Raw genomic sequence first — 27,663 nt, 5'->3', positions numbered from 1 at the left:
TTTTAAGTTAAAATGAGTCTAAATATAGACGGTCCATGTCTACTGTCCAGTAAGAAGCAAAAATAAACATAAAAATAAAAGGACATAAAACAATAAATGGGATATCTCACATTCTGGGTATAAGTGAGGACATGTTTCTTTGTAATTTGGGTGAACTGACCCTTTAAATAAGCCTTTCAGCATCAAAATCAACACATAATTGTTTACACATCAAATATGTAAATGTATGCTTTTAACCAAACTCCTTTCAAAAATCATGCAGTTTTTTTTTTTTTTGCCAGGGCTGGATTACTTAGTGGACAAAGCAGGGACCTAAAAAGCCCCGGGTTCATTGTGGGTTACTTTGTGGTAATGTGAAATATGGCAAAACTGAAATGAAGGGCCTTAAGGCTAGTCCTGCATTAGTTTTATCACCATTATTCAGTTTGTTGACATTGTTTTAATTGGTGCATAAATTATATTCTCACAACACACAGAGCAACCTTACGGCACGTAAAATTCCAGTTGGTTTTTGGGGCTCTAGGCAAAATATAATTAAGCTGCCATGTGTAGTCTGCCATGGGAACTGTATTTCATGGGTAGGCCTACTTGACAGTGACAGGATATAATGCTCAAGCAAAGAACAAGGGGTCAGTAAGGACCGCAGTGGCTTATTGTTTTTCCCAGGGCCCCCTAGTGGGTTCATTCAGACCAAAAAAAAAAACACATTTACATGATGTTTAGTTGACTGAGACATCTGCGTAATACCTGCATGCTGATCCAGGTGGCGTAGTAGAGGTCAGCAAGAAGTCGGAGATACAGTCTGTTAATATATGCAACCGCCTGTTTATATCAAATACTTACAAGATGTTCACAACAGCTCTCATTGTCATTTTTAGGTGAGAACAGAGATTATAGAGTAAAGACACCTCAAAGTGCTATAAAATGCTTTATTACAAAATTGTGAACAATGCCTCAGCAAAATGTTGTCCAGGCCCATTTAAACCCAACTAAGTTGCATAATGCTGATATCCTTTTTAAACAAACTTTCTCAGGTTTGCATAGAGCATAATTTGACTTGAAGTAAAAGTCATGAAGCAGATGTAACTTAATAGGAAGAATCATGTACAACAAGTGTTTTGAACAAATCAATACCATCATACCTTGCTACAAATGATACAAAAAACATCTGTAAATGAAAACTGTATCAATTGTAAAATAAAGTTTCTCTCACAAGGCACATCAGTTGGTTAAAAAGACACATTCACACCAACGGTCTTCAGGCATTTCATAATATAAACTACAGTAGCCACAAAGCAGTGGCCAGTTATTGTTTAGTGTATTCGAAACATGTTGAAACAAATGTGATAGCATAAAATTAAGATTTCACCAGTTGTAGATGACACTGTGCTTCATCTCTAAACTCTGGTCATTCCCTTGACTACCTAGGAGAAGTGTGCAATTCATACATCCCAAAAAAAAATGATTGTGCACAACAAGACAACATGAGACATACAACTGTGTGCAGTGATTAGGAGAAGAAGAAAAGAAAAAACAGCAGTCAAGAGGAGCTTCTCTGAAGCTTTGTTAGCTTTGCTGTGAAAAGTAGAGAAGTAATTTTTTGGCTATTAGGCCTAGAGGTGAAGCACAAGCCTGTTTCTTACATGTAATCTCAATGCAACATGTGAAACATTAAACATACCAAGAAAGAGTTGAATGATCTGATTGCAAGCTTACAAGAAGTGTTCATCTTTACCTGCTGTTGGTTGAAATTTTAGTCACTTTTTTTTAATTAACTTGTCTAAAAAAAGAAAAACTAGCTTTTAAACTCAAAATTACATATTGCGGACCAAAGAAAGATAACTATTCTTTCAAAAGATCATGGCAGAATGTCTTTGGCAGAGCTCTTAAGAAAATGAAGACTGCTACAATTGCATTACAGTATGTAAAATAATGAACAGTGTTTCTCTTTCACTTGTGAGAATATAGAATAGTGTAAACAGGCATAATACCACTGAATATATTTTGCGTGTGCTGAGCGTAGGCCTATATTGTACTTGTAACACCTCCTCAAGTCCATGTGCTTATCCTAGCAAAGGAGAATGAATGATAGTTATAATAAAATTATCAGTACAAAGATATAAAAATGTCTTGAGAATATGTAGTTATTTAAATTTAACTTAAGGTTTGCGTCTAGAAGAGGCCAACAACAACCTTGCATTATATGAAATCCAACCTCTAATCAAAAACATATATATTCCTGGGATTTGTCAAAATAAGCTTTAAAACACTTTTACACACTTCAGGGGAAAAAAAAGGAATTTCCCAGTGAGGATCTAACCCATAACTCGCACTGATAGTCCCATTGTTTACATTCTACCAGAACAGCAACTGTTACAGACAGGACATGGGACTAGAAGAGAAAACCCTTATTAGGATGTGGGGCACTGATATCATAGCTCTGATAAAGTATATATCTGTCCATTCAATGTCCTCCTGGACCGCTGGATAGAACCAGCATGAAGCCCTTTCTCTTACTGGTACCAGGGGGTCTTTCTGACCCAGTGGAGGGTGAAACCCGCATCCGTTCGGATCTTAATTGAAGCTGCCTCAGCCTCCCTGACCGTCTCCTTCACAGACTGCATCAGGTTCTGAGCATTGTGGACCAACATCTCAGTAGCCTGTCGGAGAAGAAATGAGATACAGTGATGAGCAAGGCTGGAATAATCTTTAATTTTTTATAAACAGCTATTATAGAAAAATAATTGGAATATTGTGATCTGAGACACTCATAATAAAGACTGTGCTCACCTGCTCTGACTCCTCTTCGCTGATGTTGGTACGACCCAACATGGTGGCCTTGACTGTGGACAGGATTTTGAGCTGAGTGCTGATGGTGGGAATGCGCTCGCACACCTGAAAGAAGATCAGAAAGTCAGGCAAGGTCAAAACATTTGATACCAAAACAATATAGTATTTCTACAGTGAAAAGCCACTGCAAACCTTCTGATAAAGACAACTGAACCGACCTGGAGCAAGTTGGTCCGGATACGCTTGTCAGTACACTGCTTGGCCACCTCCTTGGCCAGCCGTGTGACTTCATCAGAGGCCTTAGCGATGTCCTTGGCACACTGGATGAGGGCACGCTTGTTTCCGCTGCCTCCACGCACCAGACGTGACATCTCCGCCATGAGCAAGGCCATTCGTTTGGCAGCACCAATGATGTCATTTCCCTATGAGGTACGACAGGAACACACTTAATCTGAAAGTATAGGATTTCAAAGTAAAAGTCCGTAATTACGTTTGCAGTGTTCACTTACTTTGCTGGACCATTTGCGGGCTTCATCGTGGAGCTGCCTGGCAGCCACCATCATGGGTTCGTTAACCATATCACCAGCCTTCTGCTCAGGGAACTCCTCATCTTTCTCCTCTGGGGGTGGAGGCCTGGGGGGAGGAACCTCACCCTCAGGAAGAGGAGGTTTGGGTGGTGCTGCCTCATCATTAAGCTATGAGGACAAGTTAAAGTAATTATGGTTTGGCAGTCGTTTTGGACACTAAACCAAAGCAGCTTCAGATGACTTGCCAAATTCAAAGTTGTTCTTATTTGAGCACTTACATTAAGCTGATCCAGTTCAGGAGGAGGTGGTGGGAAGTCTGGCTCCTGGGGCTGGAATGCCTCCCTGACTTTCGCCACAGCACCAAGAATCTTGTAACCTGAGTCCAGAAAGCCCTTCTGAAGACCTGGTAATCACAAAATTAAAAAACACATTTATCTCCAATCAAAAGAGTCCACATTCACATGAAACATAATCTTAAAACCTATTAGCAACATTAACTTACTTGGATCCTGGATATTTCCAGCCACTGCCTTAGCGTCCATCACCATAGGAGAAATTGTCTGGCTCAGTTCATCAGACGCAGCCTTCACCACCTCCCTGAATTTAGGATCCTCGGAGTTCTCCACCTCTCGCTTCGCCACTAGGAGGATACGATTGGCTCTGCGGGCAATGCTGGTGGCGCCGGCGACCAGCATCTGAGGCTGGTGGTTGGCCATGGCCACGCGGCACTTATCCAGGTCCTTCTTGATGGCCTCCTCTGAGGCATCCAGCAGAGATTTGGTATCGATGGCCTCGTCCACCAAACCTAAACATCCACAACATGTTTATACCGGGAAATACGCCAGGAGGTATGAAATGGATGTGATCAGGGAATTTACAGCATCTTTATGGCACACCCACCTGTCATTTTCTCCACATTGTCAATCCACTGATTCTTCATGGTTTCAAAATGTTCATACGCAGCTTGGTTGCCAGGGTTTCTTAGCAGAATACGAGCAGCAGATACCACCTAGGAAAAAAACAAAACAATCCAAGCCATTAATTGTCAGTCCAATGACAACTGCTAAAGACTTGGCTGAAGAAGCGAGAAACACTTAAGCTCTGTGACTCGTGATGCAGAGTGGAGGGCAGACACAAACGGAAACAGATATAAACACTAAACCGTGACATACTTGCGGTGTTAAGTCTCTTGTTGACTTGACGGCAGCCTGGATTCCCTCCACTGTGCTCTTGTTGGCAGTGCCGACAGCAGCAGCCTTCTCTGCTGTGGTGCCAAGCTTATTGGCGTGGTTCTCAAAGTTGGCAGCCCTTTCGTCAAAGACCTACACATGATCAAATAAAACAATTATAAAAAAAACGCTTGTTAGAAATAATACAACACCTTGCCAATAAATGTAACACCACTGAAGGAGGCTCACTGCATTGAGATCACAGTAGGGAGCAGGGTGACTGTACCACTGACCTCATCTCTGTTGGGGGCATCCAGAGGGGCAGTAGCAGCCACTGCCAGTAACTTGATGGGGGTGGTGGTGTCACTGAAGATGTCGGACACCTCCTGAGTCATCGCCTCTTGCATCTTCCCCTTCAGGTCCTGGGAGGAGGACAAACAGATGTCAGCACACTCACAGTGGCTCACTGGGGTTACAGATAATAATAAACCTTGATGATGTTCATTAAAAAATACAAATTCTTGTTGAGCTTCAACACCCTCTGACAAAATACACATTAGAATATGATTAGGGCTGCAACAAATAACTACAGATTTTTCCAAATAATTAATGGATTAATTGGCAACTGTTTTAGAACTAAACTGATAGCCACACGGAGTTTATGTATTCTGTAGAACCACCAGGGGATGGAAAGTAAGTACTGAAAGAAAGCAGTTTTGAGGTTTTACTTGAGAATTTCCATTTTTGGAGAGATACTCCACAACATTAGAGTGATAATATTACACATTTTACTCATTCTGTTAAATCTGATGGCTGTTGTTGCTACCTATCTTTCAAATGTAGAGCTTACATTCAGTTTGGACATCAAAAACTAAAAATTTAGGTTTTAGGGAACCATGAAAAACCTGTTTCAGAATCATGTTGCTAGTAGTTTTGGAGAAGTGTCCCAGGCTGTAGCATGTAATGTTTTGACTCATACAAGCGTACGAAAACCACAAAATTGTTGATCTGATTACCATTATTTCTCAAACTCTCTCACATCTCTTATAATCTTATTTCATTACCTTCAATTTTTGGCACAAAAAAAAATTAAGTTTAATCATTTTACATTGTATGTGTTATTGTATTAATAAGTCAATGCTGATAGGGTACATTCTTCACAATGTGTACTGTTCTTGAGTACTACGAATAACTTCATTTTACAATTTTTCCCATTGTGGTCATACTACCGACTACTAGATTTTTGTATGTCTTCCACCACTGATAACCAGCAGAGGGGGTTGTTTCTCTGTCTCTGTGTATGAATCCTGCTCTATCATAGTGAAGCTACAGGCCTGAATGAAAATGAGCCCACTTACTTTCAAAGCCTCCTGGAGCTGCTGAGCCACAGCACGTGCCTGAGGGGAGTCCCCTTCACCGCGGGCAGCCAGGTCGGCCAGCTCGGCCATGAGCTGCTCCACCTGCTCACACTTACCCAGCATCTCCTGCCTGTAGGGGCCTGGCAGAGCGTTGGCCAGCCTGCGGCCCTCTGCCACCAGCCCACGGATGGCTGCCTGGCCTAAACATACACACACAGACAAATACATGAAAAAAACCTACCATACAAATATATTTAGTTTATAATGACATAAAAGAGAAAAGAGGAAAATCCTCACATTTAAGAAGCTGGAACCACAGAATAATTGCCATTTTTTGTTTGACAGATGACTTAAATCAAATACTAAACTGAATAAATACTAAATAGTTACAGCACTCCTTAACTGTATGTAAATGAGCTTGTTAATGCCAGTGTTGATTAAACACTGGCATTAAATCCTGGGTAGTTTTACTGGGTGCTTGAACCAACACTAGAGGGAAAAGAAATCCAAGGCTCCTTCTGTATTATTTCATGTTGTTTCTTTAACAAAGCACTGCCTTCACAATATTGTGTAAACCAATCCTTCTTAGAGCAGCCAGCCTACAGCTCTATCGTAAACATGTAAGACGATGTCCAGGTTTGAGAGGTGACAAGCCAAAACTTAAGAAAAAAATTACAGTGTTGGGCGAGCGTTGTGGAATGTCGAGTACACTAGAGAGCAACATGTACAAAGTGTCTGGTCTGCAGTTTAGCCACAAGAGCAGTGGAAGGAATGTGAAGGAGTGTGAGAGAACGATAGCCGGACGAGGAAGTTGGGGAGGATGGGAGTCAGACTCACCCACACCACTGTCATCCATGGTGGGATTGTCAATCCAGCGCTGCGCCTGCTCAATCTTTCCTTCCAAGTGCACAGCTGCCTTTGCAGGCCTGCTGTTGGCCACAGCTTTGTTAGTCTTGGACTGCAGGTTCTGCAGAGCTGTTGCGATCTGTTTAGCCAGAGCTCTGGCCTCAGGAGTGTCACCTTTACCCCTATAAGGAATTAAAAACAGCAAAATGGTCTGAGGTGGTGTTTTATCATAAAGATAGGGCTGAAATGAGGTCTGTAAATGGCCAACTATAGTTAGGGAGTAAATAACTATAATCAGTTTGACTACGAGTGCTTTCACACTGCCAGTTTAGTCCAAAATCTTGGAATACTTCACCTAATAATGTGGTAAAATTAGCGCTTTTTATCGTTTCTGGTGCTGAACAAAAACCCATACTACAGTACACTTGAAGAGTTCCAGTTGAACTGCAGTATGAAATCTGTACTCCCACAGGAAGAATAACTACGTGTGCATGTTATGACAAGATTTTTAGAGGGAAATGGAAGAGATAAAATACCTCACTGATCTATTGGCTGTAAAACCTTTCAAGTCCAAGTTTAAAGCCGTTACTGAAAACTGATTTCTCAAATGTTCGTGCATATGTAAAACAAAAAAAAAAAAAAAAAAGGAACTCCCAGAAACAGCAATCAATCAAGTCAAGACATAAATCATCAAAACCCATCTGTTTAAGGTATAGTATTAAATTAAAGTATCTGAACATCATCATCAGTAATCAAAGTCTAAAAGCAGACTACAAGGGTTAAGAAGAAGGGACAATCAGAGTTCTAAAAAAAAAACAACAAAACCCAGCATAAAATGATGCAATATTTTGATAAGTCAGTAACGTACTGTCTTCTGAGATCAGACAGCTTGGCAGTCATGGCAGCGATCTCTCCGATAGAGCGCAAGATGTCTTCTCTTTCTTTGGGGTCCTCACACATGTCTGCAATTTTTTTGGCCTCAGTGAGCAGGGCCCTGATGTTCTCTTCTCCCTCTGGGCCGCCATTAGGGTCTGCCAGCCAGTTCTGCAAGGGCAGAGAACACACAGAATACCATCAAATACTTGAATTTTGAGGTCTGAATCCACATTCTATAACGCAAATGGGGTTAATGACTCACCTGTGCACCATCAATCCTTTTGGCGATGGCCTGCTTGGAGTTAGTCATGGCCTCCAGCTTGCGAGCAGCATTTTCCACCTTGCCAGTTAGCACGTCGAGCCCCTGGGAAACCTGCTGTGCCTTCTGCATGGCAGCTGGGGACGTGCCCTGACCTCTGGGGTGGACAGAGAAAACATATGGATATCATAAACCGCAGCATCACTATGCCTTTAAAAAGGCCACACATGCACATGTCTTTGTTTGTTTACTCAAACGGTTAAGCCTTATGGTCTTCCTGTTTAAGAATACTTTTTCCTAACTTCTGTTTCCAGATTAGGCTCAGAGGCATCTCTCGGTTTTCAGAGGAGTAACTCAACGAGGGGTTAAAATAGATTATGGATTAATACCAGACAGCTGCTTTTAATCCAGCGTGACTCAGGGTCCCTGGTGACCATCAGGTTTCATATCGGAAGGATATCACTTCCACTCTTACGCACTATAATCTCCACTAATATGCTTACTGCCTTACACTACTTAACCTTTAAGAATGAAAAATTAAAAAAACTACTGTATAAAAGAAGCATTTATCAATAAAAATATCCAATGAAAATGTAGTTATGGAATCTAGGAAACATACAGTAACAGAACATGAGACCATCTAATGAAAGAGACGTGGACTGTGTGAAATATGAGGGGAATTATCTTGCCATAGTTGTGACACACACACACACACACACACACACACACACACACACACACACACACACACACACACACACACACACACACACACACACACACACACACACACACACACACACACACACACACACACACACACACACACACACACACACACACACACACACACACACACACACACACACACACACACACACACACACACACACACACACACACACATTGTTTATGGTGTATAGCGTACCTGGCCCTCATCTCAGACACCTGGTCAGTCATCTGGCCCAGGGTCTTAGCCGTGCCCAGGATATCTCTGCGTTCCTTCCCAGCACACAGTTCACCAACTTTCCCAGCTTCATCAAGGATCTGGCGGATGGCCTGCTCGCCTGCGTCCCCTAAAAGCACAACACAAAGTCAGACACATCGATAACGCCACTAGATACAACAAGATTATCGGCCTGAGGACGTGATTAGCGAAAGAATGAGTAGTTTAAAAAGGTAGGAGGACATGGATGTTTGTTACCTGGTTGAGCATTTGGATCCCTCAGCCAGTTCTTAGCCTGAGCCATCTTTGAGTCGATAAGCCCCAGAGCCCTCTTCATGGCCTCTGTGTCCTTTGGGTTTAAAAGACAGAATAAATTAATGACTTAAAGGGAATCGATGTACCCAAAGAAAACTAAAAAAAGGAGCAGATCAATGCCCTTAGTTATTCCATGTACACATGTTCTCTCTACAAATCATGACATGATTATTAGAGACACTGGAGTGTATATTCCTGTTAACAGTGTATTATGTGTGAATGAGGTTAACATGTGGTATAATATAATTATATTACTATTTAGAAAAAGGCCAGGACTCAGTGCAACTTAGGTTGGAGTGTGCAAGTTCCATCGTCAAGAAAAGCTTCAGGCTCTCGTCATCATTATGATCAAACCTCACTGTTATTCCAGTGAAAGAATATACAGCAAAGTCCATGTGCAGCATCGCTAACATCTGTCAGGCACAACCACATAGCGCATGCTGTTTTAATCATTCTCTTATATCCTCAATAATGAGCGTGTCGTGTGATAAGAGCCAAATGACTCTCTGTTGTATCTCAATCCGAGTGGATGGAAATACAACAATCTGTCCAACAGCGGCTGACTTGACAATGAGTCCACTCATTGTCAAGAGTCCTGTAGTGCTGCAAAGCAAAGCATGAGACCAGAGCGGATGAATGAGTGGTTAAATGATGCTAATTTGCTAATTTTTCATGGTATGATAATAGAAACTCAAGGAACACAAGTCACTGTTCTTCATAATGCAGCTTAAATCTTCATCAACACAGAGTTCAGCAGGAGGTCATAACAAATTAAGCCAAATAAGAACAAACTTCCACTAATTGTTTTAAAAATATTCATCACAAACTATGTCTGAGCCCTCACAATAATCCCTTTGTCAAAAATGAAAGAGAACAAGAAGCATGTTTGTTTGAGTAACTGGGAGTGTGGAGCTGAACAAGGAAGGGGAAAAACAAGATGTACGAAAGGTGTGAAGTGATGCTACCAGAGCTGTGTGGGTGTATTAGTGTACTGTTCAAACATGCAGACTGCTGTTCTGTCAGTAACCACCTGTGTGTGTGTGTGTGTGTGTGTGTGTGTGTGTGTGTGTGTGTGTGTGTGTGTGTGTGTGTGTGTGTGTGTGTGTGTGTGTGTGTGTGTGTGTGTGTGTGTGAGTGAGTGAGTGAGTGAAAAAGCCAGTGAAGTAAAGTGAAACACAGATAGATATAGGATCTTTGCACTCATATCAAATGCAAACACACATTCATTACAGCCTATAATCAAACACAGAATGGGAGTACTCATAAATTAAGACAGGGTGTGGTTCATGGCATGGTTCATGGCATTAGTAACAGGGATGATGTAAAGTGAGAGGGCAAATTTAGTGTTCATGGAAATAAGATGTGTGAGCAAACTAAGCCATATCTGTTGGATTACAACTAAAAATTGTAAAAAGCCATTTATACAACAAAATCCATATCAGGTTTTCTATGTGTTCTCCTCCTATGGCTGTTAAATGCAAGTACAGATTAGGAGAGACCATATCATCATGGTAAAGAGGGATGAATGCTGAGCGAATTCTCATTAATGACACCCAAATCAATACTGCACGAGTCGGGTCAATCTATAATCAGACAGGTTGAGGACATAGCAAGGTTTAAATGGCACAGGAGGAGGACACATAGATGGTGATACAATGTCATGTTATGAAGCAAAACAAATCCAAAAAAAGAGAGAACAAAATACTGCATAGATCAACATTTCAGCAATTCAACCTGCTTTACACTTGTTCAATAAACACCATTCCATTAGCAGTACAAACGTATTCAAACTGCTAATATACTCTATTAATAGTCAGCAGTATAACCTCACTACTGCCTCTCTACTGATAAGCACACAATGGCACCACAAAGCAGACAGCACACACATCTGTCAGACATGCTGCTGCACAACCAAGGGGCGAGAGGGGTCAGGCTTACCTTCTACAGGGGGTGAAGGGAGAAAGAAACGGTAAAAAGAAAGGAAGAACGACATAAATACAAATGTTGAACTGGACATACCAACTGAGAGCAACAACAACAAAAAAGTGGCAACAAATGAAAAAAGTGGCACAAGAAAGAGCCATTGGGAGAGTGTCAGGACAGTGAAAAAGCAGAACATGCAGAGCAGAAAAAACATGAAAGAACCCAAAAGATTAACCAGCTACATAGAGACAGAGAAAGTTGAAGCATTCCTCCTTTAATTACTAACTGTATGTACGCTTAAAATATTGCAAAAGCATTTATCACACCTTTCAAAAATAAAGTAATCCCTGATGAAACAAAGTGCATGCCTTGTTAAGAAAGGAAAAACATATACACCGAATGAGAATCACTTCATAATCTCTTCAGTCAGAGTGCGTGAGAGCACAGTGGGTAGCCGACAAAATTAATCTTTTTGCTCATTCAGACACTGCTTCCAGCTGTGATCCACAAAGAATGCACAAAAAAAAGTTTAAACACTCAAAGAGCAAAGCAGTCTCTTGTTCCTCACGTATATATAAAAATAACAGTGTGTGCACGTGACTTTGAAGGCAATAGACAAACTAAGGTAAAAGCATGTCATTTTTGTACGTGCCTTGTTGGCCCATGCATCCTCGTCCCAGGACGTAAGTTGCAACACTCTGATGATCTCGTTGATCTCGGCACTCATCTTCTCAAATGTGAAGTTACGGTTCTTCAAGGCCTCTTCCACGCCCTGGCTGCCAGATGTCTTGGTTGTCACAAAGATTTTGATACCTGAAAGACAAAAACAGAACTCACAGTAAACAATACAATACTTGATCTTTAAAATGCTCACCTAAAATACATTGTGTGGGTCAGTGTATTTGCTTTATGAAAGCAGTATGTGATTACCTGAGATGAGGATGGGCAGCAGCTCTTTGACTGTGTTCATGGAGTTGACCAACATCACACGGTGCTCCTGGTGCGTCAGCTCCTGCTGTCGCTCATCTATCATCTTTGCCATCTTTGTCATCCCTGGACACAGGCAACAAACCAGAGGTGGAAAGGAATCAAAAACATTTACTCAAATAACATAATTTAGGTGTAATGGTATATGGAGTATTTCCGTTAAAGATTCCTACTCTAATACATGTATCTGACAGCTGGGTTTATTTGTTAATCTTCAGATTAATAGTATACATATTCTGCAAAATATGGTGATCAAACTCTTACAATAGAAAGTTTTTCAGGAACTCAGAAAGACAGATTTGTTTGATAATTTTAGACATTCTCGAAAGAGCTTTAGAGAATTGAATCATCATTTGGAGGAGCATGTAATCTTTCAACTAATCTTTAAACATAAAACTGCTTGAAACTGGAGATTGGAGGATTATTGATGCATAATCAACAATGTGGCAGGGGCAGGTCTTCAGAGAAGATTTATTTTAATTTTCATGATTTACATACATCTGATTTATGCAACTTCCATTATTCGTTTACTTAAGTAAAACTTTAAATAAAAATTTGAGTACTACTTTCACTACTGCAATGGACACATACGAATGCTAACATAGCAAAAAATGTTTAATTCCAGCAAACAAACCCTGAATCTGTCAATGAAGACAGCAAATCTCAAGAGACACTGTCCAGCCCAGATCTCAGCAAAGTAATCTTACTCCTGCTGTATCAGCAGACTGACCTGGTCCCAGGTTCTTTGTGTACGTGATCAAGTCCTCCATAGACTCCACCACCTCTGCCACTGTCAGGTACTCCAGAATGCCTTTGCACACACGGATTATTTTGCGGACCTATGATAACAATGGGATAAAACAACAACAAAAGCTAATTGAAAAACAATGTTGCATTGCCAGAAAAAAAGTGATTATGCAAACACCCCCCACCCCACTTTCCATTCACATTCTCCCTAATTACACTCTGATAATGCTGCCTACTGACATTCCAGCCTCTTTGTCCTGCTTCACTCCAGCTTTATGTGGACTGCTGGAGTCACCACCCCACTATACAGAGCGATGCCTGAGCTGCATTGGGAAACATGATGGCACCGGTGACTGATGACTCTTGCTGAGTCTTGCTGACTGCTGCGGACAGCGCTGGGACGCCTGATGTCTGCTCCCAGAGAGCTGATCTGCAACTTTTTTATTCTACTCTCCATCCCTGAGAGGAAGAGAAAGATGTGCCTGATAGATGATACTCCTGCCTGGTTCAATTTTTAGGAAGGCTTTGTACAAGAAATATGGAGGAGTAACACTTGCAGCATATTTATCTACCTCTCTGTGTTCTTTATAAGCATTACAGTACCGGGAATGGATACTGTCCTTATACCAGCAGGGCCACTTGCAATGCTCAAATGGTTGTTAAAAACCCATTAAAAGCCTTTCAGCTCAGCTGCTGCTCAATTAAAATCAATGGTACAACCTTTAACGTGGTTACAAGCTATAATAGTTATGTTCTGTCCATTTCTTTTGCATAGTGGTGTTTTGTTAAAGTCAGTGTTGGTAGGTCTTTCGCACTATTCCATAACCATTACCCAGAATCTATTTACAGCCTGACCTATACTGGATTTTTTTGGGCCGATTTCACTTTTTGAGAAGCAAGAACATAGCAGATGTGTTACTTTTTTGACAGGTAACAAATAAAATTTTGTCATTAAAGAGATATGGTAAAGATATGTCTCTGAAGCTGAATATTTTAAAAACTAAATAACTAAGAAAGATGAACAGCAATGTAAATGAATTTAAGTTAATACATTATTTTACATTTAATTAAACTTGAATTAAAGTTAAAATGAACAAATATGCTGTGTAAAAAATAATTGCTCCAATTTGGTGCATCGCAATTACTTTTTGCATGGTCAGGCTCTTAATTTGACTCTGGCACTGGCAGCCTTGTTTAGCACATATTTGACTCCTTGGTGGTGAAGTCGTAATCCCTAGCGTGGCATTTTAGTATGTGGGTGCAACGTAGTTATCGCATTAACACAATTTCTCCATCATACTTATGTTTATAACCAGCCAAGCACAGAAGAAGTGACGTCATATTCATGTATTTCCATTCATCTGTAAACATCATGCAAGTCCAGGTGGGGAAAAAAAAAAAAATCAAAGCACATTTTGCACCAATGCTTTATTAATGCACTGGGAGAACTCCAGAGCACAAGATGCAGAGAAATCAATTCTTCAACCATCAGGTGACTCAATAAACCATTATTAAATTCACATGTGTTTCTGAAGTGTAGTTAGGGGCCCAACAACCTCCTGATTCATTAAATCACTATGTGAATCAGATTTTCATTCCTAGCTAGAATACAGTAACCCTCTCAAACTGATGATATCTAGCAGTGTCAACTGATCAATATTTCTTTCCTGTAACAGAATCTGCATTCTGACCTTGCTCAACAAACTTCTGCTGGTGAATAGATAACAAAATAAAGAATGAAAGAATGAATACCTCGGCTTCATCAAAGGTCAGGAGCAGGTCAGAGGTCCCAGAGAGGATGCCCCGGGAGCCATCGATGAGGTAATCCCGAGCAGGAACAGAGTATGGATCGGCTTTCAGCATGGAGGCAGCCTGTACCAGCTTAGTGCATGCATTCTCCACTCTGTGGAAGACAGAAGATGGTTGATTTGAAAGGCAGAAAAAAAATAAATAAATAAATAAAAACAAGTCATGCTGATGATATGAAGCCCTTAAGAAGCCAGATGGACATTAGGCATGAAAACAGTAAATAGCCTACAGCAAAAACAGATGGAAGCTTTGAGATACAGCTAGCCATAACATACAGTAGCTGCTGTCTAAGTATGACTTTGTGTCATTTCCTGTTTTTATATTCCTTTCGTCACATTCTAAGCAAATGCTATGTATGTGTGAAAGCCAGTTTAGATGAATTACGTTTTATATCATATCCCATACAGGGGTTAAATTGGGAATAAGGAAGGGGGCCGCCCTTATTTATATACTGATGCTAGCTGTAATTAAAAATAACCAAGGCATGAATTAACATATCTTAGCCCAATAAAAAAATCTGCTGACAAAATTTCATGTTTACAGGGAGTTCACACATCATGTGAACAGCTCATTTTAACAAGTTTAAGCTCATCCTAAAACTATTGTCAGTAGTTTCCTTCCTGTGCAACAAGCTGTGTGTGTGTGTGTGTGTGTGTGTGTGTGTGTGTGTGTGTGTGTGTGTGTGTGTGTGTGTGTGATTATCAGCTTGTACGTTAACCAATCTTGTTCAAAACAAGCAAGGCATGCAAAAAGACCAAACTTTGTTCTTTCATAAACAAATTATGAATACATATTTTTACAAAATCATAAGGATATTGTGGAGTTACTTATAAGTAAACATCTCCTCCAAAATACAGCTATTGTGCTATATACAGCCAACTGATTGTGAAAATACCTTTAAAAAGGAGATAAATATAATATATAGATATAGATATATATATATATATATAAGAGCATTTTTGGATGATTTTTAAGGAATTTGCAGATCTATTTCGGGAATTAATGAAGCATGAAACACAATATTTTGAGTAAACTGTATGTGTTGTAGTATTGTTACTGTCCTGAAGAGAGACTGGTGAGAAAAAGCCTAATGAATTGAGCTTGAAGGCTTCTTTTTGACCTTGGGAATAGTAGGTGTCCGGAGCTTTCAGTTGCATTTTGTGAGCTGAGAGCTCCAGAAGAAATCTACTGAGACAAACCTGAGTTAAGATTTTTTCTCAAAAGGTCAATGGAATAGACATTTAGTTTAAAGTGGGATATGGGGGCAAGGAAGTTTGGGCCTGGTTAAAAATGAAGCACACTTTTACTTTACATATTGTAAAGCAAATTGGTGATTTAGGGCTAAATAAAATTGACTTGACTTAACTCTCACAGGATGTGATTTGGACCTTAGGAGGCAGAGCTCCACTCTAGCTGGCTCCAGCCCAATTTAACCCCTGTTTCCACAGAAATGTAAATGATTGATAGTTGCTTCATGGGTGTGATGCACTCAGTGAACTCCAGAGCAGCAAAACCCGCAGGCTCAGTCCTTTGATTCTGCATCACACATGCCACCTGCATAGTATCATAACAGCCATATTCCACAAAGAAACAGGCAACAAGCCAAGGACCGACACATGTTCTAGTTCCCACAGTATACTGTCCCAAATGTTGCTGCGGTAACAAGAGATCACTATTGCTATTTTCCACATTTTTAGGCATTGCAAAGGGGCCAAACAAGAGGAGTTCAGTTTCCATTCTTCCTGAAGGAGCAAGTCTCCTGCAGGATAAAAGCTAATGTATGTGCATGACATCAAGGCTGACATGAGTGTGTGTGTGTGTGTGTGTGTGTGTGTGTGTGTGTGTGTGTGTGTGTGTGTGTGTGTGTGTGTGTGTGTGTGTGTGTGTGTGTGTGTCTTTGCAGAGCCAGCCAGCAGTGTCCTTCAGCGTGCACTAGCGAGGAACAGCCATGCATTAACCGGACCCCGACAGACACTATATTTAGTGAGAGAGACGCATTCCAGCACATGTGCTGATGGATGACGACAGGGTGACGATGTGACTTCGAGGCGCCAAATGTGTTGAGCCTGATGACCTGTGCCTGCCAATGCGTTTCATCCCTGACCTTGGGGGGCTCCCAGGTCCCGCCTCTCCCTCCCTCGACTGTAGTCTCTCATGTAATAAGGATCGGTGAAAGACTGTGATATGCACAGACAGCAGCTGGGGACAAGTTAATGATTTAGCTGATGTGGTGTGAGCCAGGGAAACAAATACATTGATTAAATATGTACATCTGTCCTTTTCTACGTCAGTATGTAAACTTTTTTGTGTGTCTTATGTTTAAACATGAACCAAAAGCAGCAGCAGCCAGTGGCTCTTATGTATAATGACATGTACAAGTTTGTGGCCTTTCTCCTTTAGGGTGAAGGAAGTCCTCCGTGTGCAAAAAAGTATTTATGTTACACCAGGGCAAGATTCTGAGGCACTTAACATGCCATGTCTGACCTTTACTTGGGCACAACCAGCCATTACTGCAACAGATAAAGAGAGAAAGAGAGCCAAAGAGAGGCTAGTGGGTTCCACATACTGTAGAGAGAAATAAGTATTTCATCTAAATACATTTGAGAGGTTTGTCACTGTATGAAATTGAGGGCAGCAGAGATATCCTTCTGTGCTTACTTGATAAAAGCTGGTTGCATGTCCCTTTTCATGATCTGATCTTCTGTGGTTTGTACAGTCTCCTTCCCCACCTGGAAAACACAGATTATTTATGAGTAAAAATCATTCTCAAGTTATGTATAATCACTACACACAGAGACATTTGCAAGCAATGATTTAACATCAAAGAAATCATGAGATCCCATTTTGCATGCACCAATTTTTTCCAAATAAATCATGCCAACAAATTTAAATAACATGTTGAGAACAACTGAATCAATGTTAACCTGTTCCTCTAAAACATGTGCTCAATTTGACTTATCGACTATGTGTTTAACTTACTTCACCTGTTTGTCATTTGTTCCTTTTGTTTTATCTCTATGGTCACAGAGGGACGGAGCCTGTCCCAGCATGCACTGGGCATGTCATTTGGTTCATTACAGTGTCAATACAGATGCCGCACAGTCATTTTCATAAACCAATTTAGAGTTGTGGGTGGACTGGAGGAGGAAAGTGGTATGTAACCACCGTGTGACCACCCACCTAGAAACGAAGTTTGGATTAAACTCAAACGCTTAAAAACTGAGCCACCACACATGTTACTAATATTATGTTATAAATAGGACTGAAAACATTTACTTGAATCAGATTTTATTAACTTCTAATTTGTTGATCAAGTTTTATTTCTTTGGATGCTTATCAGAGCATTGTCAGTACTGATAAAAGATGTTGAGAAAAACTGTAAAGTTGCAACAGGAAATTGTGGTTGCTGGTTGGTAAGGCAGAATCAGTTGCAACTCAAATATAGTTGAGATATTTAATAGTCTAAATGCCTTTCTAAATGAGTGCACAAGGTAAACTACAGTGACTACATAAACAGCACAAATGCGTGTGACTAATTCAATCAACAAACACAGCTTCTCCTTTTTCCTTTGATAAGTGACCACGGTATGAACCTAATGCACCACCCTGTGGTTTAGCAATATAGAAACGAATGGAGTAGAGTTCTTGTCCCCCATCTCATCCATTATGTTCTCTTATTAGGACCCCTGTCAGGAAATATGACTAGGGTTACAATTTTAACAAGGACACTGCCAACCACTAGGATTATAACTGAACCCAAAATCTGTTCATTAGATGGAATTACAAAAGAAGAAATGCTTTAACTTAACTGTTTTTATTGTTAGATGATACATTTTGTTTTGTTTATTAATGACAAGCCAACTAGCTACTCATATGTCATATTTAGAAATTGGTAAAGGCGGCAGCAGGAGTGGTCAAAACAGTCTCCAGTGGAGACAGGAAACACCCCCCGCCCCAGCCCCAGCCCCAGCCCCAGCCCCAGCCCCAGCCCTGATGACTAGCTCATCAGTCATGAGGATTTTGTATCAGTCAACACTTAAAGCTCTAGCAGTAAGTATCAGAGGAGTTGTGCTGCCTCAGTTATATTCAATTCCAAAGCTTTAATGCAACTTGGATGCATATTTTATACATCAATAGCATGTCATATGCGTGAGTAAAAACTCTGTTACCACAACTCTCCCCTTAAGGGAGTTTTGTCTTTAATCATACAGTTTTCCAGAATGATGTCCTGTTACTTGTCCGGCGAACCATTATTTCAACGAGGCAGCTGCTGGGGGGACGCCAGGCCCCTTATAATGTGTAAAGCAGCTGAACGCCTCCTCTGCCTCAAATGCCAAAATGACTCACCTCCCCCGTCGTGACCTCAGCTCTGTAGAGAGACACAACTCACCCACGTCGAATTGCCATGGGCGAGAGATCACACGCGTTCAAACAGGGACACGGGCCACACTGACTTGGCTAAATGAGCTGCATCTCTGCCCAGTTGGGAGATGTTAAACCTTTATGTTATTATTATAACAAATATTAACTACATGAGTGATTACCTCACTGTGATATAATGTAGCACTATATAACATTTGTCTCACTGTCTCACTGTGCTGAACTGAAAACAAATGTTGATAGTTAATTAATTGTTAAAGTCATTTATATATGTTTGGGTTTTGGACATACGGTCAGATAAAACAAGCTATTTAAAAGGCATTACCCTGGGGTCTGGGTATTAATGGCACTGTTTTGGCACTTACTTACCAATATTTTATAAACTAAACAACTAATTGATTAATCTAAACATAATCAAGCAGCCCTACTGCAAATTACAAAAAGAAAGTAGGTTCTGCTTTTATTCTGGTGCTTGGGGATGTAGTCCTGATGCTGTGCTGAGCACGCCCAGTCTGCTTGTCAACGTGTCTGACTACATGCAGAAGCAGAGCCATTCCAGGTGGTTGACGTGGAGGCTGTAGTGGAGCAGAGCAGACATGCATCTCCTCACTCTCTTTTCACCAGACCAGAGGGACTCTGAGCAACTGAGGGGTTATAAATTAGGGCCAAAGGTTGTGCCAAACTAAAACGGGAGCTTAGCAGAGGCTGTCCATCTCAGAGCGTATATATGCCACCCTGACATTCCACCAATGAGTGGCTCTGAACAAAAGCCAACAGCAACAACTAAAGCTGTTCTGTCCCGTTCAACTAAAGGGCAGCAGGGCTACAGAGCAGGGATATAGGGCACTGACAGTGTAGTAAACATAAGTGAGGGGGAAAAAAGTAACACAAAGATCTTATAAACTCACCAACACTACAGAACACAGTAACCTCCTTCTAAGATATATGATGGTACATAGATTTACAGCTAAAACTATTAATGGTAAAATCAATCAATGGCAAATTTGATACCAGTTAAACATTAAAGTCATAGTAAGCATTTGACATTTATAGCCTGTTACATGTGAGGGTTTGTTTGGCTGGGTTCTGGGTTTTTAATGTTGGTCAGGCAAAATATGCAATTTTATGGGCTCTGGTCAAACTTTAAGGTTAATCACAGATTGGCTTCGTAAAATAAGAGCATTCTGACCTTGGAGGGCACTTCTTCTAAGCTAATAAACTGCAGTTATAAAGAAAAACTTTCTCGAGTAGTCTAAGATTTATAAGAGATCAAGTCAAGTTTAGACATGACCTAAACTGAACAAATGAGAGAAGACAGACTACACTATAAGCCAACAATGTGGAGGCTAAAGAAGAGTGCATACTGCGTTTAACGAGTGTTGAGTCATATTCTCCCCAAAGCAGCATGCAGGAGTGTCAGAAACCAAGACGAGTTGAGGCCCTTGGTACTGTATTCAGGTCATCACTGTCTTCCATTTCCTCCTCCCTGCGTAGCCTCTTCCTGCTGTCTGAAGTTCAATAACAGTCTCCAAAACAATTAGCTGCAGAAATAGAACAGTGACCCGAGTTTACAACCGTTGTTGTCAAGCAGTTCATGATGCCTGGCCTTATTTGCTATTTTGAGCGTCTGTCCAAATTTTGTACCACATGCTTATGAAAGCAACACCGACCAAGTCTGACATTAGGGCTGCGACAAGATAATTTTAACTACTGATTCATCCACATAAAAGTATAATTTTTTAAAAAACTGATTGAAATAAGTTAATTATTGGCATTTAGCCTTAATTGGTAATTGATAGTGAAGATGGGGAACATGTGGGAGAGAAGAAAAGATGACGTGAGGACTTCTAGTTATCATCTCGTCTTAATCAGAGAAATGCACAGGTCAAACCACAACACAAATATGCTGTTCCTTGAATAGTTTCTCACAGACCACTTTAAGGAAGGGCAGTTGCTCACTTCCACCTTCTTTTTAAAAACCTTTCACAGATTCAGTGTCATCTTCTTCCAAGCTGTCACATACTACGCTACAGGCTGACGGTCTCATTTACCATGTGTCTGGAGTGGAAACACTGACACTCCTTTTACCATCCAAGAGTGCTGTGTGGAAACCCTGTGTTGTGAAGTAGCTTGATAAAGTAGCTGCTCCTTTGGAACAGACTCGGCTTTGTTGACAGCGGCCCATCGCTCTGCCGGGAGAAGAAAGGCCACTCTGAAAGCCTGACGGCTGCCAAGACACAGCCTGCCTTTCACATGTTGGGTAGTTTTAGCACAATGCTGTGTTAGTCATGGTGACCACAAAGATCTATAATGGCAAAATTCTGGCAAGCGCCGTCACTGCTGCCCTTAGCAATGTCCTACAAATAAACTGTATATCATTCTGCACAGAGGTTTAGTTCGTCAAAGTGCAACTCAGACACTGATTCGTACTCCAAGTGACTTTGCACTGCAATCTGATGAGACATGTTCACACAAATTGATGGCGCAGCACTCCATTAGCTACTTTTGATCAATAGTCTCAGGACCAGCAAGTGCTGCGTTCTGAGATATTAAATTACTTTTGACTCATCAGAGGTTGTACTGAAGGTCAACGACTTTATCATGCATCTGTCAAGTGGTGATGAATATGGTTTATCAGTTTGGTTCAGGAAGTAGCAACACATGGGGTGTCCAAGGCGATGAAAGTCACAAATCAAATGGCCTGCTTGGCCATGGCAATACAGAGCCCGCAGCCAGAGAGAATATATCACAACTATCTATCTCAAGTTACAAGAGCTTAGCAGCTCGTACAGTGTTACTGGGGAGGGGCACTCATGAGGGCGAATCCTCCTCATAAAAAAAAAAGACTGAGTTGATATAAGGCTCTTCATGAATGAGCTGGCCTTTTTTCACCAGAACAAGGAGTGCTAAAGAACAGAGATAACAAGAGATTACTTTTTTTCTTATTGTATCAACTGAGAGCTGGGGGGGAAGTTAAATCAAACTCAGGCATCCAATCATCTGTTTCTCCTATACCATTTATACTTCTAGCACATTATTTGTGCCCTCAAATGCTGGAAATGCATGGTGTGCAAGCTTTTGGTTTAGAGTAGTGGCACCTTTTTTTATTCTCCTATGTCTCGCACAGGATAGAGACGTTATAAAATAAAACACACCAAACGTGGGTTGTGACAGCCCTACTGCTTTGTATCCTTTGTCATGGTCCGTAGCCATAAACAGTGCATTGCCGAGGGAGAGGGGTTTCCCTTCACTGGCTCACACTGTTCATAAGTGGGGCCAGCAGCTGCTGGGTCTTCCTGACTTGGCTTCCTGCATTTCCTCATCAATTCAACACTCCTCCACCTCCCCCTATCCTGACGAATTCTCTGAGTGATGACAAAAAATAGACTGTGCAGTATCAGTGCAGTACGAATCCATAACTCAACAATGCATGTCTGTGACGACAAGATTATCTCTTTTCATTGGAGACCACGCAAACATTTCAGACTCTGTGATCCTTGCATTGTGGTCAAGATGACAGAATCAAATGGTGAGCAGGATGAAATGATTTCCCTTTGACAAATTGCAGGAAGCAAGAGTACCAGGTAATAGGAAGCATGTTCTTTTGTATGCCTTTAAGCACTTTAGTTAATGAACACATTTGTTTCCCATCTGTAAAGGATTAAAGAAGTAGGTGCTTGAAATGACTGTTCAAGAGTTCATCAAATACAGATCCAACCAAGTATTTAAATATGTCCTTGTGTTGTATCAGCAGTATTTCTCTTAAAGTTTAAGAAGCTGAAGACTAACAACACTTAAAAGTTGTTAAAGTTCGAATGAGTAAAATGAGAGTCATAGACTACCGTTAAGCCCAACTTCCAGTATTTGCATTTCTCTGGGGTTGCTACACGATGAACGATGCACAGTGGTATTTTGAAACCTGAGAAGTATTGCAGAAGATGGAAGAAGAGTTTTTTTTTTTTATCCAAAGATAAGCTGTACAGTCACTGAGTGTTCTGCACACAGGATCATCTCTACAAGTCATGTGAGCCTTGTGATCTGTGCAAACAGGAAGACTAACACTTACTACTTTATCCGCTCCAGAGCCATACATCACTGGCATTCTTCTCTTTATCCCACGCCTATAAAAAAGAGCTATAAAAATAATGAAGTACAACAGGCCTGAAATAAAAAAGGGCCTGTATAGTCAACTCAAAAGAATGACTGCTGACACAGAGAAGCATGTTTTTCATGCATTTAACCCAGTAAGAAAATATCTAAACTCTCAGATTCACTTAATATGCAATATAAACATTAAGCTGTGATGTGGACTGCAAATATAACTTTACTCTGAATGTTTTAGATGTTTCATTATGACTCAAACAACACTTTTAAGCACCACATCTTCAAGATGAAACTTAAACCTGAAACATATGAGACAAAACTAGAATGATCCAGCACTGGAGCAATGGAGTTGGTTCTTTATATGCAGCTGAGCAGGTTTTAAGCCTTGCGACTAAGTTATGTTATTGTTGCACAAGCCATTTGTGCAATAAGCACTAGGCATGGGTGTTGCACAAGCAATGAAGAAATTGTCTGTCACACTATTCCAAATACAGAATTTACCCACAGGTTCACTGACTATGGTTAGCCACATCCTGCTGAAGAAGATATTCACCAGCTTGAAGCTGTTGGTCAGACACATATCACAGACAAATATAAGGTTGACAAAAACGGCGTGAGAACGCAGGCTTTTCTCTGGCATACCTTGTTGATAATTGATAATAATACTCAATTTCAATAAAATGGTTCATTCAAAGGATTAGCTCAAACCCCCCTCTGGGCAGGGATGCATTCCTGCTTGCTGGGAATTCTGCACATTCCTCACATTCATCTTTAATTGAGGTCTGGCTCATTGTTTCAATCAGTAAACAGTGAAAGATGCTGAGCGCTCATGAGGGGTCTCGGTTAAACCAGACATATTTGACTCACAATGGTTTGTGGTCGTGCTAGGCTTAAAATACTGGGTCAGCGTACGAGCACTACACTTTTATGTCCATGCATCTGGAATAATAAGATTAGGCCCTTTCAAATTAATAATTTAAAAGGTCTATACATTTGTCACAGTGAGTGCATCGGATATCTTTAGACAGACTTAAGCATCCAAGAGCATCCTAAAAGCTCATCTTCCCTTTCTCTGTCTGGTAAAGGAAAGTGACAGGACACAACCGTAAGTATACGTCATTTGAAAGGTACAATCATCTGTCATCCAAAATCCAACCAGTGTTTAAGCTTCTAGCTCAAGAGACTTTGAACAGAATTCAGGCTGGAGGAAGTCTGTGCAACATGTGGTTTTCTGGGCAACACGGACAATGAAGTAAATAGCTTTTCTTTGACAGAGCCCCGCCCTGAGAATGTCTAGAGAAATGCCATTAGACAGCTTTTCCCTTCCAAGGATGATCCTTTTCCTTGACAGTGATTTGCTCTCAAGTTATATGTTTACATTGTTTAACAGCCTCACTTAAACTGAGTGACTTACAACAGGTGCAAATATTGAAAATGCTACAAGTCAAAATTCTGTAAAATTGTAAAAACAGTGAATAAGTGAGAAAAAAAAACAATAGTTTCCTGAGAATATGCATTGCCATCAGTAACAAAGAGGTCAAAGATAAGATCCACACAGTGTGTTTATTTTCTCATTTTGCGATGTATGACTCACGGGACTAGTGGGATTGAAACCAGAAGAAAATTACATCTGATCCCCAACTTCAATGAAATCATAACACTGTCCATGTTGTTATGTTGCCACGGCAACTGGAAATAATTACAGGCCTATCCATTCATTCATGCCACTGCTGGAAACATCTGATCACAATTCAGAATGTCCAGAGAGCCTGGATCATTTCACCCCAAGCTAGCTGAGGTTGCACAGGACGTTTCATCTGTCAGGAAATGCTGACAAGCGCTGCATTAATCAGCTAAAATGTAATGTTTCTATATTTAAAGCTGCATTCGTTGATTTACTAGCCACTTGGGGGGCCAGGCTTTAGACAAAAGTGGAACATTTAGCACAACTGCAATGTTCGGATGATGTTTTCAATTTTGTTTTAACTGAGCACACTTGCATGACTTTGTATGTCTGCAGTATGTACCTAAAGTAAGAGGTTGTGTGTATAATTTGATATCACACACCAATCATTATAATTCCTTTGAAGGACAGACTAGTACATGCATCTTCTTTAATGACTCTTTATTAACACGTTAAATTTGAATGCAGCTCACTTCCCCACCAGTTGTTTACATCTGATTACAAAAAACAAAAGCAAAGTATGTAATGAATTATTACAATAAGTTCAGGTCTAATGTTTTACAATGTGTAACCAAGGCATTACTGCAGTATGATATGGTAGATGGTTGTACGTCCAGACTTTTAATTTGAGAGTTGGCATTGAGGACAAAACAAAGGCACAGAACAAAGTCAGCTCGCTTGAAATGGTTATGAACCATAAAACCTACTAAATAAACTGTGGGGCAATGGTAGGCAATCCCTCTAAACAAAGAATTCCTTTGCTGACAGGAGACGCCAGAGCAATTTTCCAAATTTATCGCCCAACAACTGCCAGGGTTGTGCTTGACCAGGCTGACAGAGAGAACACCACACAGGAACCAAGTCCGCCTTAATTTAGTCTCTATCTCTTCCTCTCTTTAAAAGACACAATATCTGACAGCCCCTTCTTTCCTTTCCAGGAAAACTCTCCATGTATTGGTTTGTGTTTCGGTCTAGAATTTGAGGAAACAAACATTGTCATTTCCTCACTTGACAGTTCTGAGGAACACCACTGTGGATAGGTCTTTTTTTTATATCTAAATATACTTAAAACCACAGCTGCAATGTAATGTAATGTTTTCAAAAGACTGTCTGGAAATGCATAATTAATAGCCCCAAAGACATTTTAATTGCTTTGCGCGGGTAGAAAACATCATGGGTACCAACTAGATATGAGCGCTTGCCATAGCGCATCAAGAGTGAGTCAAGATTTATAGCTACTGTATCACCAGGGAGGTTATATTTTTAGGTCTGTTTGGTTGGTTGTTAGTTGGCAGGTTCTTGTGGTCTTGGGTCCTAGGCTATAAATCAAAAACAAGTTATTAGTGTATGTTTTGATGCATATTTTTAATGATTTTACAGACAGACCTGCAGTGTTAACTACTGACGACACGTCTCTGCAATCACAGCTATAAAAAGGGAGTCACACCTTGTATTGACAGCAATCAAAATATAGTATGTGACCACAGCAAAGAAAAAAATACTTTTGAAGAAGTTATATAGCTGACATTCATAATCAGGCTGACAGCTGCCATATAATATTTTACGACTTCAATGATCAATCATTTCTCCCAGTCTATATAGATCTGTTTGGAAGTTTTGGTTGCAAATGCTATGAAGTGCAATGAACTGCCCCACCTTAATGACATGGTTTCAGTTAATGAAGTTCCTGAACTAAAAGAGATTCATTCATATTAAAACTCACAGTCATATTAAATGGCAGCAAGTGCAAATGAAGAGGATTAAATGAAACAGGATTTCTGCTCCACTACCTGGCTCATACATACTAGCACCAGTGCCTACGTCAGGATATGGCAGTCAGCTACAGAGGAGGCAGGGCATATTTTCAAGGGGAAAAGGGCGTCACTGCCCTTTGCCCCCCCGAGGCAAACAACTTCAAGAAACTTTTATAGCATGCATTCAATTTCCCTTATATTAAACACATAGCTAGCTACACCCATATGCTCTGTTTTTATACGTCCAAGTGAGTTAACACGACAGCAGGACGGTGTGTGGGACAAAGAGCGACAGGTAGCGTACCAAACACCCGCCGAGTGTGAGCCACACTTTGCCAGGTACAATTTCACAAAGGGAAAGAAAGTTACTCACCCGAACAAGGTTGCTAACAGCCGCCTGCACGGCAGCCACCGGCGCCGTCAGATCTGGGATAGCCTTCCCGTCAACTTCACCTTCTTCGTGCATTATCACCAGATGGGATATCTGCTGAGCCACCGGCTCCAGGATACTTTCTATCGTTTTCGTGTGGAAAACCGGCATGGTGACAACTTTAGACCACTATCCAAGAGAAAAATAAGTAAATATCCTACCACCTAAGGCAGTTTTCTCCCAAAACTCCCGCTTACAAAAAGCCTAAAATAATCCCGATAGCTTTTCCCAGCAGGACAGTTTCACCCTCCGGTATGAAGACTACAACTACTCCCGTGAAACCATCAACGTTAAAAAAAAAAAAAAAAAAAAAAAAAAAAAAAACCCCAACTGCCAGAGGAGAGAGCGTGAGCAACCTAAACGTCACCCACGTTGTCCGCCCTCTGACCAATCAGCGAGCGAGAAGGCGAGTTCCCCGGCGTCTGATTGGTCTAGCGGGGTGCCGCTCTGTCTTGGCACCTCCCCTTCAGCACAGGCGAGTTCGCTAGAGATCCGAGTGCTCCCTAAATTACGTAATACATTCTCATGCCCTAAAAAGGGAAATATGTGTCTACTGTTTGAGGGGAGTAGATTCCAGCCGCTATAAATTAAACTAGTCAGACAAGCTTTTGGCACATATATTGAAGCTGTGACTGATGGGAAATCAGAATACAGAGCTCACTGAAAAGTAACAGGATAGAACAGGAATATTCTTAATAAACCTCAAATTGATCCATTCAAGTATCCATAAAAGGGAATATTGAAATAATTAAAGTCCTT

The 27,663-nt window shown here is 40.8% G+C and overlaps 1 protein-coding gene across 1 annotated transcript; it reads right to left on the bottom strand.

Moving 5' to 3' along the window:
- Positions 1-915: 915 nt before the first annotated feature.
- LOC127373107 (vinculin) lies at positions 916-27,205 on the bottom strand. The gene is made up of 21 exons (XM_051417207.1): positions 26,848-27,205; positions 17,211-17,281; positions 14,496-14,646; positions 12,727-12,835; positions 11,940-12,062; positions 11,662-11,822; positions 9,030-9,120; positions 8,754-8,901; positions 7,829-7,982; positions 7,559-7,734; positions 6,682-6,872; positions 5,845-6,044; positions 4,780-4,908; positions 4,490-4,639; positions 4,218-4,326; positions 3,820-4,122; positions 3,596-3,720; positions 3,300-3,485; positions 3,009-3,212; positions 2,791-2,895; positions 916-2,660 (listed from the first exon to the last, which is right to left on the bottom strand). The coding sequence occupies exons 1-21, from the start codon at positions 27,013-27,015 to the stop codon at positions 2,514-2,516; spliced, it is 3,201 nt and encodes a 1,066-aa protein (XP_051273167.1). The 5' UTR covers positions 27,016-27,205; the 3' UTR covers positions 916-2,513.
- Between the last annotated feature and the right edge of the window lie 458 nt (positions 27,206-27,663).

Source organism: Dicentrarchus labrax, unplaced genomic scaffold (assembly GCF_905237075.1).
Source record: "Dicentrarchus labrax unplaced genomic scaffold, dlabrax2021, whole genome shotgun sequence".
NCBI lineage: Eukaryota > Metazoa > Chordata > Actinopteri > Moronidae > Dicentrarchus > Dicentrarchus labrax.
The sequence above is the reverse complement of the archived record's forward strand: the minus strand, read 5'-3'. Positions and strand labels throughout refer to the sequence as shown.

Excerpts from the sequence above, each read along its gene's own strand:
- LOC127373107 (XM_051417207.1), bottom strand. The coding sequence starts at position 27,015 with ATGCCGGTTTTCCACACGAAAACGATAGAAAGTATCCTGGAGCCGGTG. Across the intron at positions 17,282-26,847 it reads CTGTTAGCAACCTTGTTCGG|GTGGGGAAGGAGACTGTACA; the intron begins GTGAGTAACTTT and ends TGTGTTTTCCAG. Across the intron at positions 4,909-5,844 it reads AGCTCCAGGAGGCTTTGAAA|GACCTGAAGGGGAAGATGCA; the intron begins GTAAGTGGGCTC and ends TCCTCCTCCCAG.